Below are 14,703 nucleotides of genomic sequence, written 5' to 3'. Positions count from 1 at the left end.
GGGACCCGGGCGGAGTGTGCAGTCCAGGGATCATCCAGGGAGACTTCCTGGGGGCTGCGGTGGTGCAGGGCAAGAACTAGAACCCAGATGCTGTTCTAGAATAAAAACCACCATTGCCATAGGGCCAGGAACTATTTTTATAAATTTCGGCTAGAGCTTCCGCGCGAAGTGAAATACTGACTATCCAAATATCACCCGCGGCCAGAGGCTGGCCCCTCCCAGGTGGGAGTGCCCCTGCAATTATTTTAGGATGGTGGATAATATCTGGTTTCTAACATACTCAATGGAGCATGAATATTCATGTTGGTCAAAGAGTAAAAATTCCAGAAGAAAAAAATTCCATATCCACGTGTGTCTAAAATTCCCTGGGGGCGGACTGGATATTTACACGTTCGAATAAACTGGGGACCAGCCATTGAGCCAGAGAAGGATGCTCCAAGCCTCCTGGGGGTTCCGCAGCTGCCTCCTTCGAGGCCTGGTTGGAAGGGGCAGAGTCACACCCTTGTGTTTAACCAGGGACACATCTGGACGGAAAGCAGGACCCCAGCGCCTTCTTTGTTTCTTTTGCCACCTAAGATTCAGAGAAAGCTGGGAAGTCTGATGACTCTCAAGTGCAATGACACACCCCAGTAAACAGAGCCCTCTCTCAAATCAGCAGCTGAAAAGGCTAAAAGGAGATGTAAATATTGTGCAGCCAGAGGGCCCCGCGGTTGGGTTGAGGGGAGAGAGCTCCAGTCTTCGCTAGGCTCAGGTGTGCTCCGTCTGTCAGGACGTGCAAAGACGCATTCAGAGAGGCATGCGGGTGCTGTCTGTCCGGCCTCCAAGCCAGAGACAATTAAACACAGATGATTCAGACCGGTGTCTGAGGAGGATGCACATACAGATAAACGTGCATCGCAAAGCTCTTGAAGAAAGCAAAACAGAAAACAGCGGCTTTTAGATTTTACATCAAGGGATAAAAACATAGGACGTCAGACACTGCGAGTCTTTTTAAATGACATTTTATTTTTCGTTGTCACGGATTAACTTTCGAGCCTACTAGAAGAATATCATGATTATAGTGAATAAAAAAATATAGATGATAGAATAAAAATATTAGGTTATACTAAGTTAGTTTTTTGTCCGCAATGATTTTTAGGACTTGAGCTTTGGGAATAAAAAACCCAAGAAAACTTAATTTGGGTTTTTTTTACACTTCCCTCAGTTAAACGTTAAGAACACATACTGGGAACCATTTGCGGACACGTATTGCAATAAACAGAAGGACCACAAACGTTAAAACAAGTTCTAAAGACCCTCATATATACAAACTTCTGTACAGAACGAGCACAAGAGTTCACCCAGTTAAAACCATCTCCTGCCGTCTACGTATTGTTTTTCGAAAAAGAGAGAAAACTGATCTGCCTATATACTCATTTATTTTTCCACTTTGATCCCAGTATTTTTAATGGTGTCTCCACTCCATAAATTAGTAACTGTTCAGTAGCGGAGAAATATCCTGTTTTAAATGATGCCAAAGGAAATCAGGAACTTCCCTGAAAGGGCTGACCTTGGTTGCCTGATGTAAGCTGAAGGGACACTCAACCAACAAAAAGTCACACCACCAGGTGCAGCCAGGAGGGTCTGATAAAACATCCTGCGAGAGTCAGCCAGGGTTTGGCCTCGAGAGATGAGGGTTCCTAGGCTGTTACTACACAGTCCTGCAGGGAAGGCCTAAGCTCGCCTTACTGCGCTCTACTCAGGTCAACCGGCCTCTTTGCCAACGTGTCACTTGGCACAAAAAGAAAGGACTTCCGGGCAAGACTTAGGCTCTCTCAAGACGGACACACTCAGAAGGCTCCGACTGTGACAAACATAAAAGCGCGTCCCAGGCCCGTGTCCACCTCCCTCCCCAACGCTAAAGCCCTCTCACTCCGTGGCTGGGGACGAACCCCCGTTAAGGAAAAGCAATTGCACTCGGCATCAGACATCGCAGGCCCAGTGAGGTAAACGCCAGGCGTGCGCGAGAAGATGCGGAGGGACGGGGAGGAAGGAGCCCGGCCGGCGCTCCGGAGGGCGCTGCGCGTTCACTGCACGATCCCGGAGTCCACCGAGGTCTGCTTGCGCGTTGTCTTGGGAGGCGGCGGCGGCGGGGTCTTGCTGGGCAGCGGAGGGGGGAGATGCTGGAAGACAGAAAACGGGGGAGACTCCAGGGGGGTCTGAGCCGGCAGGGCGGGCGGCGAGGGAAAGTCGACCTGCAGCCCGGGGCGGGAAGTGCCCTCTCCTCGTGACCCGGGGACGGCAGGTCGGCCACGCTCAGGACCGCGTGGCTGTGGCCCCGGACACTGTTTCACACGTAGTACCTCACACGTCTGCCCGGCCCCTGAGCCGTGTAACCGCTGCTCTTTGGGTGGTGGTTTTAAATCCACATGCTGTTGACCTCTAAGGGCCCCTGGAGATGGACCGGGCTCAGAAGCGGGCAGTTGAAACGGTTAAGGACAAGTGAATGTGGGCAAAGCAGGACCCAGGGCCAGCCAGGCAGCCGGGCCATGTCACAGCTGAGCCTCCCGGGGTGAGGGCCACCCAGAGGTCCCTCCTCTTCACCTGAAGATGCCCCGAAATGGTTCAGGGACACACAAGTCCTTGGAGATGCTCTCTCCATGGGTGGGTGGGTGACAGGCCTGCTTTGCTCTCAGAAATGGAAAAAGGCCCCATGAGAGAGGGTCAGCAAGTGGGCCGTGGTGGCACCTGCGGCCACCATCCAGGTGACCCGTCGACAAGGTAGTTTCTCATCCACAGTCTCTTCCCAAAGTGTAAACACAGGAGTATGAACAAGGTTATAGGGGGATGTTTAAATTCTTCATGAGGGGAGCACAGTTTATCAAGAAATGGGTGCAGTTGTGTTCTAATAGAAGTTTATTTACAAAGACAGGCGGCGGGCTGGACGTGGCTTATGGGCCACTGTTGGCCTTAGGTTCTCAAGAACCAATTTACAACCGTAACGGCGATAAGAGAAACGGGCTGTACCTGTCAGGGTGCGAATGACGGAGGGCAGCCGGTGGCCTTGCTCTTGGTGGGCACGTGACACGCACAAGAGGTCAACGTGCGTTGACCACATACATAAAGAAATGAGTGAACAAATGAACGAATGAGTGAAGGAATGAGCAGAGGAATAAATAAACAGACCAGGACAAGTGGGCACATGCCACAGGTAGCACAAACCAGAAAGAGATCACAAAGCACTGGCCTCTAACTGAGGCTGAGAGTGGACCGTTAACAGCCTCTCGGGGAGGCTCACATTTAGCTCAATGTGAGAAGAGAAGTTTCAAGGACAGAACAGTGACGAAGCCGCGTCTTAACTCATTGCCCCAGTTTCCTCGTGATTCTGAGACACACAAATACTAAAGTGATCTAGGGCTTATGAGAGAGAAGAGAATCAAGGTGGAAACACAGAACTGTGTAATGATATTTAGACACTGTAACCAGGCAAGTAGAAGAACAGACTTGCAAATCTTTTAAAGTTGGTACGAACGGTCAAAAGAAAGACCGATTTCCGGCTCTGATGAGGCGTTCGCTTGCTGACACGTGGAAGTAAACAGTGCGGGCCGGCGTGAGCGGCGCGGGGCCAGGCCACGGTCGGAACTGCCGCCTGTGCCAAAGACGTGCACGGTGGGCTCATTACCGCTGAGCGGCTCGAGAGCTCGGACTCCCGGTCGTAACAGGCGTTTTGAAAGAAATGACAGCTTAAAGTGGCAACTGCTAGGGACAGTTGACTACAGGCCCGAGGCTCATCAATGAGAGTGACAGGAGGACATGGATCGGCCCCCCTGGAGGGCGAACCGATCATTACCCCACAACAGCTCTCGGGGCCTGAAAGGGAGGCACCCCTGGAGACCCAGCTGCTTCCAGAGATGACACCCTAACCCACAGGCCTGCCTCCTGAAGGGGTACGCACGCTGCAGGTGCGCCAAACAAGACACCGACAGCAAGGCGACTTGGGTAATTAATCTCACGGAACTCACACCCCTTTATAAATGGAGCCGAAGCTTGTGCATGTCTGTCCTTCCCCCAACAGCAGTGGCGGCAGTAACTCAGATGATGTGTCCCAGAAACCGAGACCATCAAATGTTGCCCTTGAATTGATTTGTAACAAAAATGGACTTTTGCTCACACTTCCAAGTTCAGAATTTTCAGTGTAGGGAGACCTGGGGGACACTCTTGCTTTTCCGATAAAATAAAGATATGAAAATCAAGATGGAATCGGTTAACTACGCTGTTAGGAAAACACCACCCCAACCAATCAACGATCTCTCTCAACTCCCTGCGTCTCTTTTTATTCTAACCTGTCGTGAAAGTCTGCGGGAAGGGTCAGACTTACATTTCCTTAGTTGCTACAAACTGTTCCAGCTTCCTAAAAAGCCATCATGGGGCCCCTGGTCCCTTCTCCGGCCGGTCCCCCATCATGGAATCTCGGGACAGAGGGCTGGTCCGAAAGGCACTGCAGCCTCGGAAGGACGAACCATCCCTTCGGCACCAAAGAGGAAGCCCCGCTGCTTGTCTGGTTTTCTTACGCAAAAGGAATAATCGAATAAATATACTGTCAATAAATCCCCTCTTTCTTCCGCTCCTCTCACAAAAAGATAAAAAACTTGCAGAAAGCTCAGTGAAGAAGTCTCCATTAAAAAAAAGAAAGAAAGAAAGAAAAAAGAATGTAGGATTTATATTGTTTTAGAAGGGGAAAAAACACACCTTGCTGTTATGAAAAGAATCGTGGCCACATGACTACCTCACGTCTTCGATGTTCTACAGGAGTTCTGTTGCCGTGTAATTACGTTATAGAGGCTGACCAGCTGCACGTGCGATCGGGGACATTCTACTCCTCAGCCTGCACGGCTTTAATTTCATTAGGCTGTGAATAGCGTGGCTGGCGGGGGATGAACCTGGATGCGGATTTCCCGGCGCTGCTGGGTCATTTCACGTGGGCACGCGGACCTCTGCACGCGGCCGGGCCAGTGAACAAAGGAGAGGCCTGTGTGACAGCTGCCTTCAGAAGCAGGAGAGAATGCGGGGGGGTGGGGGGACTCAAAAGAATGTCTCTAGAGCCGTGAGCCGGTAACAGAGGCACGGGTTTAGGTGTTTTTTTCAGGCTTTTAGCTGACGTTTGCATAAGTAGGCAGGCCCAGAGGCCAGAGCAGGGAGCACATCGGACACGATTAAGGACGGTTTCCGAGGGGGGACTGGCCTGGGTACCAGTGGTGACGAGGGCTCGAGTTGGCTGGCCGTGCTTGCGGCAGCCAGCACCCCGAATCTAAACGGGGTGGGGTAGGTTTCAGGGCTAGAGGTGTGGCTAGGGATGGGTGGCCTCGGGGAACAGGGTCTGCCCAACCTCGCTTCTCCTTTGCAGACTCTGTGTGCAGCAAATGCCTGTGCCCACCCGGGAGTGGCCGGTGTGAGGGCGGGCTGCCTGGAGGAAGTGCCGGGACCAGGGCTTCTCAAGGGCAAGGCTGGTGTCCAGGGGCACAGGCCCCCCACCATGTGTGGCATCGGCCAGCTTCTTAAAAAGTCAGACAAACCTCTTCGTACAAAAGCTACTTCTCGACACCACACTTTCCTAAGAAGTGCAGCGACCTCCAAGGTCACGAGAGTGGCCCTTCGACCCACTGGCTGGAGTTCTTCCCCCTTTGCCTTGTCCTGAGGGCCCCGTGGGAAGGCGCGTCCCTGCAGCGAGGGCACAGAACGACAGACCACACGCGCCGGCGTTCCGACCACTGTGACCTCTGCTCGGAATCACATCTCGGCTTGGCCAGAGTAAACACGCTAACGCCAGGAAGGAGGGGTTTCTACCTGGTGCAGAGAAGGATGTGAGCAACCCACTCCCCGAGTCCTGACTTACCCTCTGGTGAGGAGGAGGGGGCAGGGGGCTCGGCAAGCCTGTCAGGTCCAGGGTCTCGGTCAAGGTCCCGTAGTCTGCGCTGGTGCCTTTGAGAGGCAGAGGAGGCGGAACGTCAGCCACGTCCAGTCCAGTCATGCCATTCAGCTCCAAACCTGGGAAACAGGGCGGATCAGGGTCAAACCCACATCCCCAGCAGGCGTGGACGCACACACGGCGGCTGTGTGCTCTCTCTGGAGTGGCAGGGAAGCGGGGACCCCCTTCTCCTCCCAGAAATGCTTGTCAACAGGGCGCAGAAGAGAGCGGAGCGGGGCAGAGAAGGCCAGGGGTGGCATAGCCTCCGAAGGGCACGCTCTAGAAAGAGAATACCAACTATCACGAGATGCCTAAAACCTGAGCTTAAAGGGCAGATCAGACCACTGGAAAAACAGCCAGGTCGACCTGGGACCCTTATTTATTTATTTTATTTACTGTTTATTGATGTACTTACTATTTATCTATCTATTTTATTTACTGTTTATTGATGTACTTACTATTTATCTATTTTATTTACTGTTTATTTATGTACTTACTATTTATCTATTTATTTTATTTACTGTTTATGTACTTATTATTTATCTATTTATTTTATTTACTGTTTATGTACTTACTATTTATCTATTTATTTTATTTACTGTTTATGTACTTACTATTTATCTATTTTATTTACTGTTTATTGATGTACTTACTATTTATCTATTTTATTTACTGTTTATTGATGTACTTACTATTTATTTATTTTATTTACTGTTTATTGATGTACTATTTATCTATCTATTTTATTTACTGTTTATTGATGTACTTACTATTTATTTATTTTATTTACTGTTTATTGATGTACTTACTATTTATCTATCTATTTTTACTGTTTATTGATGTACTTACTATTTATCTATTTTATTTACTGTTTATTGATGTACTTACTATTTATCTATTTTATTTACTGTTTATTGATGTACTATTTATCTATTTTATTTACTGTTTATTGATGTACTTACTATTTATCTATCTATTTATTTAATTACGCATGCTGCGCCTCGAGGCCTGCGGGATCCTAGTTCCCCGATCGATCAGGGACCGAACCCGGACCCTCGACAGTGAAAGCAGAGTCCCAGCCACTGGACCCCCAGGGAATTCCCAACCTGGGACCATTCTGATCCCTCCTAGGCCCCTCTGCCTTGGCGGCATCTACACAGCTTGGGGTCACAAGGACTGTCTACGCCTGGAGTTTTCGGAGCCCAGCCGGGACGCTGCACCAGGCGTCCTGCCGTTATGAGCCGGGGAGCTTCACTGAAGCCAAGTCTAATAACACAGCTCACAACCAGCCACCTGCCTTTCAAAACTCTCACACCAGGAACAGCCAACGGTACGAGATGCAGTTATCAGCAGTAGCAGCCGCTGCGGCTGGTGCTTTAAGTAAGCCAAGGGGAAGTACCATTTTTAAAGCAAACCAGAAAGGAGCTGTTTTCAGACAGAGGAGTGATCATTAAGGCAATATACTTTCTCAGCCTTTGTTGAGACTCTTGGAAATAATTTGTCTGTCATTTGTGTTAAAGAGAGAAAAACTGATATTTTTGCTGTTGGGTCTCTTTTAAAGTTTTCCCCAATGATGCATCTGACGAAAAACCCCTCACTAGGAAACTGCTTCCTAGGAAGAGTTGTGTCGATTTATAAGGAAGCGTTGCGGTGGAATCCAGGAGCAAGAAGGTGGTCTCTGATTGAATGACTGCCCTCGTGACTGGTTGGCTGGTGGTTTTTATTATGGTATTTATTTAAAATTTACCATCTTAACCATTTTTAAGCGTACACATCAGTGGCATCGACCACATTCACACTGTTGCACAACCATCACCACTATCAACTGTATCACCCCCCACACAAAGGCTCTACCCTGAAAGTGGTAATTCCCCCTCCGCTCTCCCCACAACCCCAGATAACCTCGAATCGACTTTCTGTCTCCATGAATTTGATTATTTCAGCTATTTCATATAACTGGAATCGTACAATATTTGTCCTGGCTTACTTCACTTGAGTGTTTTTCCAGGTTCATCCATGTTGTAGCATATGTACCAGAACCTTTTTTGTAATGGCTGAATCATATTCTATTGCATGGGTATTTCTCTGGATGCACATTTTATTTTTATTTATTTTTTTTATTTTTTTATTTTTATTTTTTTTTTTGTGGTATGCGGGCCTCCCTCTGTTGTGGCCTCTCCCGTCGCGGAGGACAGGCTCCGGACGCGCAGGCTCAGCGGCCACGGCCCACGGGCCCAGCCGCTCCGCGGCACGTGGGATCCTCCCGGACCGGGGCGCGAACCCGGTTCCCCTGCATCGGCAGGCGGACGCGCAACCGCTGCGCCACCAGGGAAGCCCTGGATGCACATTTGAGTTTAACTATTCATCAACCGATGGACACTTGGGTTGTTTCCACCCGCTGGCTGTTGTGAATGATGCAGCAATGAACATTTGCGTGCAAGAATTTGCTTGAGTCCTCGTGTCCGGTTCTCTGGGGTAAATGTCTAGGAGTGGGCTTGCTGGGGCTTATGGTGCTTCTATGTTTCAGTTCAAGGAACCACTAAAGTGTTCTCCACAGCAGCTGCAATGGTGCCTGTTTTCAGCTATTTATAAAAAAAAATTAAAATATTTTTGAAGAAGATCACTGGTTATAGTGCAAGGATGTGAAACTAGGGCACACCAGGAGACCATCTACCTTCCAGAGCCCAGAAACTCGTGGCTCTCTCAGGCTCATTACTGTGGCAGCCCTGACTCCTGACCAGATGGACCATCTCCAGATTCTGCTGCTTGCCTTTCGGCAAGAAGAAACCAGATGTTGAGGACAACTGTTGGCTGCCCTGCACGAGCCACTCCTCAGGCCAGTGCTCCCCGTCCCCCGCCTTCTTTTTTTTTTTTTTTTTAAGATTTTTTTGATGTGGACCATTTTTAAAGTCTTTATTGAATTTGTTTCAATATTGCTTCTTTTCTTAAATGTGTTTTTGGTGTTTTGGTCACGAGGCACGTGGGATCTTAGCTCCCCGACCAGGGATGGAACCCACACCCCCTGAACTGGAAGGTGACGTCTTAACCACTGGACCGCCAGGGACGTCCTCCCCATCCTCCTTCTCCGGCCGCCCTCTTTCTGCTGCTGCCCTCACCCACCGCCACTTTCTTCCTGCCAGGATGTCGCCTCTCTGGCCGGCCTGACTTTAGTGGTGAAAAGCCGGGTACCACTTGCAGTGGGTTCCACAGCATCTGTCCACAATTCACACCCACCCAGAACCTCAGAATATGACCCTCTTTGGAAATAGTGTCTTTACAGATGTATTAGTTAAGGATCTCGAGAGGAGATCATCCCGGATTTACGACGGGCCCTAAACCCAATCTCCAGTCTCCTGTAAGAAGAGGACAGAGCACAGAAGCACGGAGAACAAGGCCTGGGAAGAGAGGGGAGGGACTGGAGTGATGCGTTGACAAGCCAAGGAACGCCAAGGACTGCCGGAATCCACCAGAAGCTGGAAGAGGCACGGGCAGATATTCTCCCTGAGACTCTACACGGTAGCAAGGCTGTTGATACCTCGATTTCAGACTTCTGGCCTCCGGACTGTGAGAGAGTAACTTTCTGATGTTTTAGGCCACCAAGTCTGTGGTGATCTATCGAGCGGCCCTAGAAATCGGGCAAAACTGGAAAGTAAGTTCTACCCTTAGCCCCACAGCACAGCCTGGCAGGGCTTCTCTCCTCCCCATTCCTCCTGGACACAAAAAGGCTCACAACCCCCCACCCTGCCCCCACGGGCTGCACTATCTGGTGACACGAAATGGGGGACATTCCACATGCCTCTCGAGTTACCCCCAGCACACAGGAGGTCTGGAGAGCTGAACGGGCCCCATGCTTTCCCCCCAGGGAGCACAGGACTGGGCTTTGGCCTGATTTGCTTTAGTCCCAGGGGACATTCCCAGGAAGTGAGGTGCTCGTCAAAACTCTCACCATCTGCCGGACAGAGAGGGTGGGTCTAACTTTAGAGACTTCGATCAAGGGGGAGGGCACAGAGCAACGTCAGGAATTCAAATGTGGACAGTGTCCCACTTACTGGACTGCAGGCTGAAGCTGAGCTTGGCCCTCGGTGTGACCGGAGGAGGCGTGTGCTGGGAGGACGGTGAGGACGGCGACACCGAGAAGCGCCTTTCACTCCCCATGACGTTGATCACCTGGCTCTTCGGTCTCTGGGGCCGCAGGGGACTTATCTACATCAGAGGGACGGAAAGAGCACAGTTAGGACCTGTCGTGGGCTGAGTTGTCTCACTGCAAAAATTCCTATGTTCAAGTCCTAATCCCTCAGTACCTGCGAATGTGACCTTATCTGGAAATAGGGTCTCTGCAGATGGTCAAGTTAAGATGAGGTCGTTACAGTGGCTCCTAATCCAATATGACTGGTGTCCTTATAAAAGGGGGAAATTTGGACCCTGACACATGCACACAGGGACAGCGCCCTGTGAACGTGAACAGGGCAGAGATCAGGGTGATGCTCGTACGAGCCAAGTGAGGCCAAAGACTGCTGGTCGACCGCCAGACGCTGGGGAAGAGGCCAGGAAGAGGTGCCCCTCACAGCCTCAGAGGGAAGCAGCCCGGCTGACACCTTGATCTTGGACGTCCAGCCTCCAGACCGTGAGACAATCAATCTCTGTCGTCTCAGCTGCCCAGCCTGTGGTACTCTGTTACGGCAGCCCTGGCAAACTGATACCGGCTTCACGATAATCTCCTTACCAACTCTGGGGTTGATGTCACATCACGTTTCCCGGACATAAATGTAATGTGGGCCATTCAGTGGGGGTGAGAGCAGACAAGGAAAGCTCCAAAGGGTCGCGAGCGGACTCAACGATCTGCTCAGTGACCCGAACGCCTCAGGCGCCTAATTTCTTGGTCTTTCTTGGCAGGTACGTGAAAATCTAGAAACTTGCCGAAGGATCTCCTTTATTCATCTCCTGTTTCTTCTCTCATGCTACGCTATTCCTGAGGAGGAATTCTTTCCACTTTTCATTGCGTCCTTCCTCCCCATCTCTGACTTTCGGATGCACTTGACTTTTCCCACCTGAGCCTCTTCCTGCATCTGTAACATTGGGGTGTTTTACTGATCGATTTCTTACAACCTGGTCTCAGATCATTAGGCCTGGGGGAACGCAAGCGGTTCCAAGTACTCCAAGGTAGGAGTAATTAGGAGAGTTATTAACCCAGCTGAGAAGGAGGAATCACGATTTCTGCTCCAGGACGGGCGGGGCGGGAGGGCAGGGCTCCGGGGGCTTGATTCCTGGGCCCGCTGGTGAGGGTCAGCGGCCCCACCGGCCCACCTGCTGTGTCCCGCAGCCCCCGGCCGGTCACAGGCACACGGAGGCTTGAACAGGAAACGCCAGGTGCCTAACTGGACTCACAGACCTTGCCAGCAGCTGTAACCCGGAGGGCAGACTGCTACCTAGGCTGGCCGAGAACAGCCAGTCCGCCTCCAGCGAGAAGTCAGGCGGCCTATAGCCCCTGGAGCTACAGCGGTGGGTACCCTGAGACTCCTCAGAGGCCGACAGCGGGGTCAAGGTTCCGTGCTCTGACCTTGGCGGGTACTTGTGGATTGGCTGAGGGTACCCCAGGCCAGCCATGGGGGGCGGGGTGCGCTTTGTGCCCAACTCAGCCCATCTTGGCTAGCATCCTCGCGGGAAAGCAGGGCCACGGCGGGGAGGGACAGACTTATACTGTGATGATGGCTGAGCCTGGCACGTCCTTTCCCCTCCCTGCACGCAACTTAATTCTGTTCAACTCTGCCACGTGGCTCAAATTCTCTGAGGCCCTCAGTTTTAACATCTTAAAGTGGAGCTTAAATTAAAATGTACGAAAGACTTGCACAGGGTCTGCCCTTAGTAAATATTCAAAAAATGTTGCTCTTCGTTCCCCCACCCAGTGATGGTGTCTGGACTCTAGAGGGAGGGGGGTGCCAGCCAGTCCCAGCAGGGTCGCTGGCCTCCCAACTTTCCAGAAGAGTGGACAGAGCACAGGGGGCAGGGGCGGGTTCATCAGAAACCTCCGGATCCCACTGCGTGAGGTTGCATCTGGGCACTTCATGCTAGCCTGTGGCCAGTCCCGCCCCGGGCGCTACACCCTGGGCCACCTGCACTCTGCAGTGAAACACCGAAGCCCAGCTGCAGTCCGAGCTGTGTCCAAAGGCCTCGCAAGGGCATCTGCCTTCATGAAGACCGCGTTGTGGCTCTGGGGTCCCCCTTCCACCTCTCAACACCCAAGCAGCACGTGACTGCTGGTCTCCATGGCATGCGGTCTGGATGAAACATACCCTCTGGTATTCAAGATATAAACAAGCAGTGAAGTACGTCTTATTAAACGGTGGTCCCACCTGAGCCCTTTGATAAGCAACCCTTCAGTAACAGCCGGGACAGGTCATGGACTCCCTGCCCAGGGCAGCCACCTTCTTGGCCACCGTACAGGCAAACGTCCACCCATTTTGAGAGGGAGGCAGCTCTAAGCCTGACTTAACCTCTGAAGCTGACAGCCTCGGAGAGCCTCTTCTTTATTTTGTCTCCAGTCTACAAATAGCACGTCCTGAATACAGTTCACCCCAAAAGCTGTCCGTGCCTCATTTCTGCCCCCAGACTCCAAACGCTGCTATGCCCAGTCCTGGGAGGAGAGCATGCTGCTTGGGTTTCACTGCCATCACATAACCCCAGACTCTGGAATGAACGAGATTCCCTGGGATCCATCTTTAATGTCAACTCACCAGCACGTGTCACGTTAAGTCCCTGAAAATCCTTCTGAAAGATGGCCAAGGGATTTAGGCACGGAGCACATGAGGCTGGGAGGATAACACGGACCTGTGTACAGCTGGCACAGCCCAGCGGGCAGGGGCTCTGGGACGCTAGCTGAGCAGATTATAACATTTGGGCAGAAACGGTGGCTTAGTGGTTTCTGGTCAGGAAGGGGCAAGGGAACAGCGTTAGCTGGCTCTCTGACAACAAAAGCATCCAGAGATGTCTGGATGTCTAATAGGAAGCAAGTCCAACTTTGCTGCGGAGGCTAGAACCATGTAGGGCCTGCTGATGGCTGGCCCTGCCCCCAGCCCCTGTGGGATGGAGGATGGAGTATGGGGGCAAAGACAAGCATCCTCCGGAGAGATGCAGCTCTCCTCTGCGCCTCTGGATGCCCTATGGCATCAGTTATACAGGAGGAGGGCTGCGAGAGACCCCCGATTTTCAAATGACTATTTCATAGCCAATGCAGTGAAATCCAATTGACAGCCCCCTTGGCTAAGTGTGGAGCACAGACAGGTCCCGGCAGCGACCGCGGAGCGAGGGAAAGCTCCCTGTGAAATTACCGTTTCTGAAAGGATCACAGCCTCAGATTGCTGCAGGGGAATGTCAGTGGGTTTAAATTCTTTATCAAATATCTCTTGATGTTTGCTGTTCCTTTTTTCCTTCTTCTTGTCCTTCTTCTCTTTATCTGGGTCGTCCTTGTCTAGCTTGTCCTGGGACCGGGAGTGCATTTTCTTTGGCAGGAGGGGTTCCAGAGCAAACCTAAAGGAAATGGTTCTTTAAATCAATGACGTCTTACCAGGACAGCCACTGCTTTTCGCCCTGCAGCTCCATGTAAAGTCACTCAAAATGAATCACGTGCTCCCTGGGAAATGCCCAATTTTACAAGGAAAGAAAGGATTTTAAAAGGAAGGTCAAGGGAGACTTGAGATACATATTGCCAGTTGCAATGGTTATAGTTTTGAATCTCGATAAAAACAAATTGGAAAAAAAAATAGAACACTTACAGGATGATGAGGGAAATTTAAAGTCTTACTGGACATGGGATGATTATATTCAGGGATTATTGTTGATTTATGACGGGAGGATGGTATTGGGGTCTATTTCAAAAGGGAAGCCCTCACCTTTGAGGGAGTCATACTGAAATATTCACGAATGCAATGAGGAGAAATAGGCAGATGCTAATGCAAAGAAATGTCTGTATCGGTACACAGGTAGCTTCCATTTGACGGCCCTTTGATGGCTCAGTGAGAAACAAGCCAATTCCAGCTTGCAAGGATGTGGAGATGCCCTCGGTTTTTTAGCCAAGAACTGAGTTTGAGACGGAGATTCTGGGTCTCAGCTCTGCCACCTTCTGGTGACTCTCCACAACCTCTAAGCACCATGGGCTGGATGTCCCCCTTCACAAAACGAAATGGAATGAAAATGGTATTTAAGAAGAGATATGATCTCTTAAAAGAAGCTAGAGTCATACAGTCATATAGAAGAAATAGCCTATATTGTGATTTCTGATAAATGTGTTTTTTAAACTGTGGTCTACCCATCATTCCCATATGGTTAAGAGAAGCAACGTGGTCAGCTGAGAGGGTTCACAGAAGCTCCCCGTCCTTGAGCTGCCCGGTGTCAGGCAGCCCCTGAGCCCCGTGGGAGGGCAAATCCCACCCCCGTAACGTGGGCTGTCGGGATAAGGGGCCAGGTCCCGAGCCTGCCCCGGGAGCCCCCAGTCCTCACTGCGACCTTCCAAGCCTGACTTCCTGGGACACCTGGAGACTGAAGTGTCTTCTTCAAGGAGACACTGATTGTAAGAGAAGGAAATCTAGAAAGCCCGTCACATTGCCATCCTAGCTGTGGTTTCTTTCAAACTTATTTGTGAACGGGACATTGAGACAAAACCACTGCTCTGAAGAAGACCATTCCAGCACCTTGGTTCCCCGACATGGGAGAGGTAACATGGAAGTCAACACTTATTAGATGGATCATTCACAAAACCACATTTC

The 14,703-nt window shown here is 50.8% G+C and overlaps 1 protein-coding gene across 1 annotated transcript in view; it reads right to left on the bottom strand.

The window, feature by feature from the left end:
- Positions 1-910: 910 nt before the first annotated feature.
- DOCK1 (dedicator of cytokinesis 1) overlaps positions 911-14,703 on the bottom strand; it is a 495,771-nt gene continuing 481,978 nt past the window's right edge. The window contains exons 31-35 of the mRNA XM_055081438.1: positions 14,300-14,382; positions 13,270-13,483; positions 9,994-10,147; positions 5,873-6,024; positions 911-2,162 (exon numbers count right to left, since the gene is read on the bottom strand). Of these exons, the coding sequence (XP_054937413.1) occupies positions 2,067-2,162; positions 5,873-6,024; positions 9,994-10,147; positions 13,270-13,483; positions 14,300-14,382 (699 nt within the window). The 3' untranslated portion in view covers positions 911-2,066. The remainder of the gene's footprint in view (positions 2,163-5,872; positions 6,025-9,993; positions 10,148-13,269; positions 13,484-14,299; positions 14,383-14,703) is intronic.

Source organism: Physeter macrocephalus, chromosome 20, assembly GCF_002837175.3.
Source record: "Physeter macrocephalus isolate SW-GA chromosome 20, ASM283717v5, whole genome shotgun sequence".
Lineage (NCBI taxonomy): Eukaryota > Metazoa > Chordata > Mammalia > Artiodactyla > Physeteridae > Physeter > Physeter macrocephalus.
Note: the sequence above shows the minus strand (reverse complement) of the source record. Positions and strands in the feature narration are given on the sequence as shown.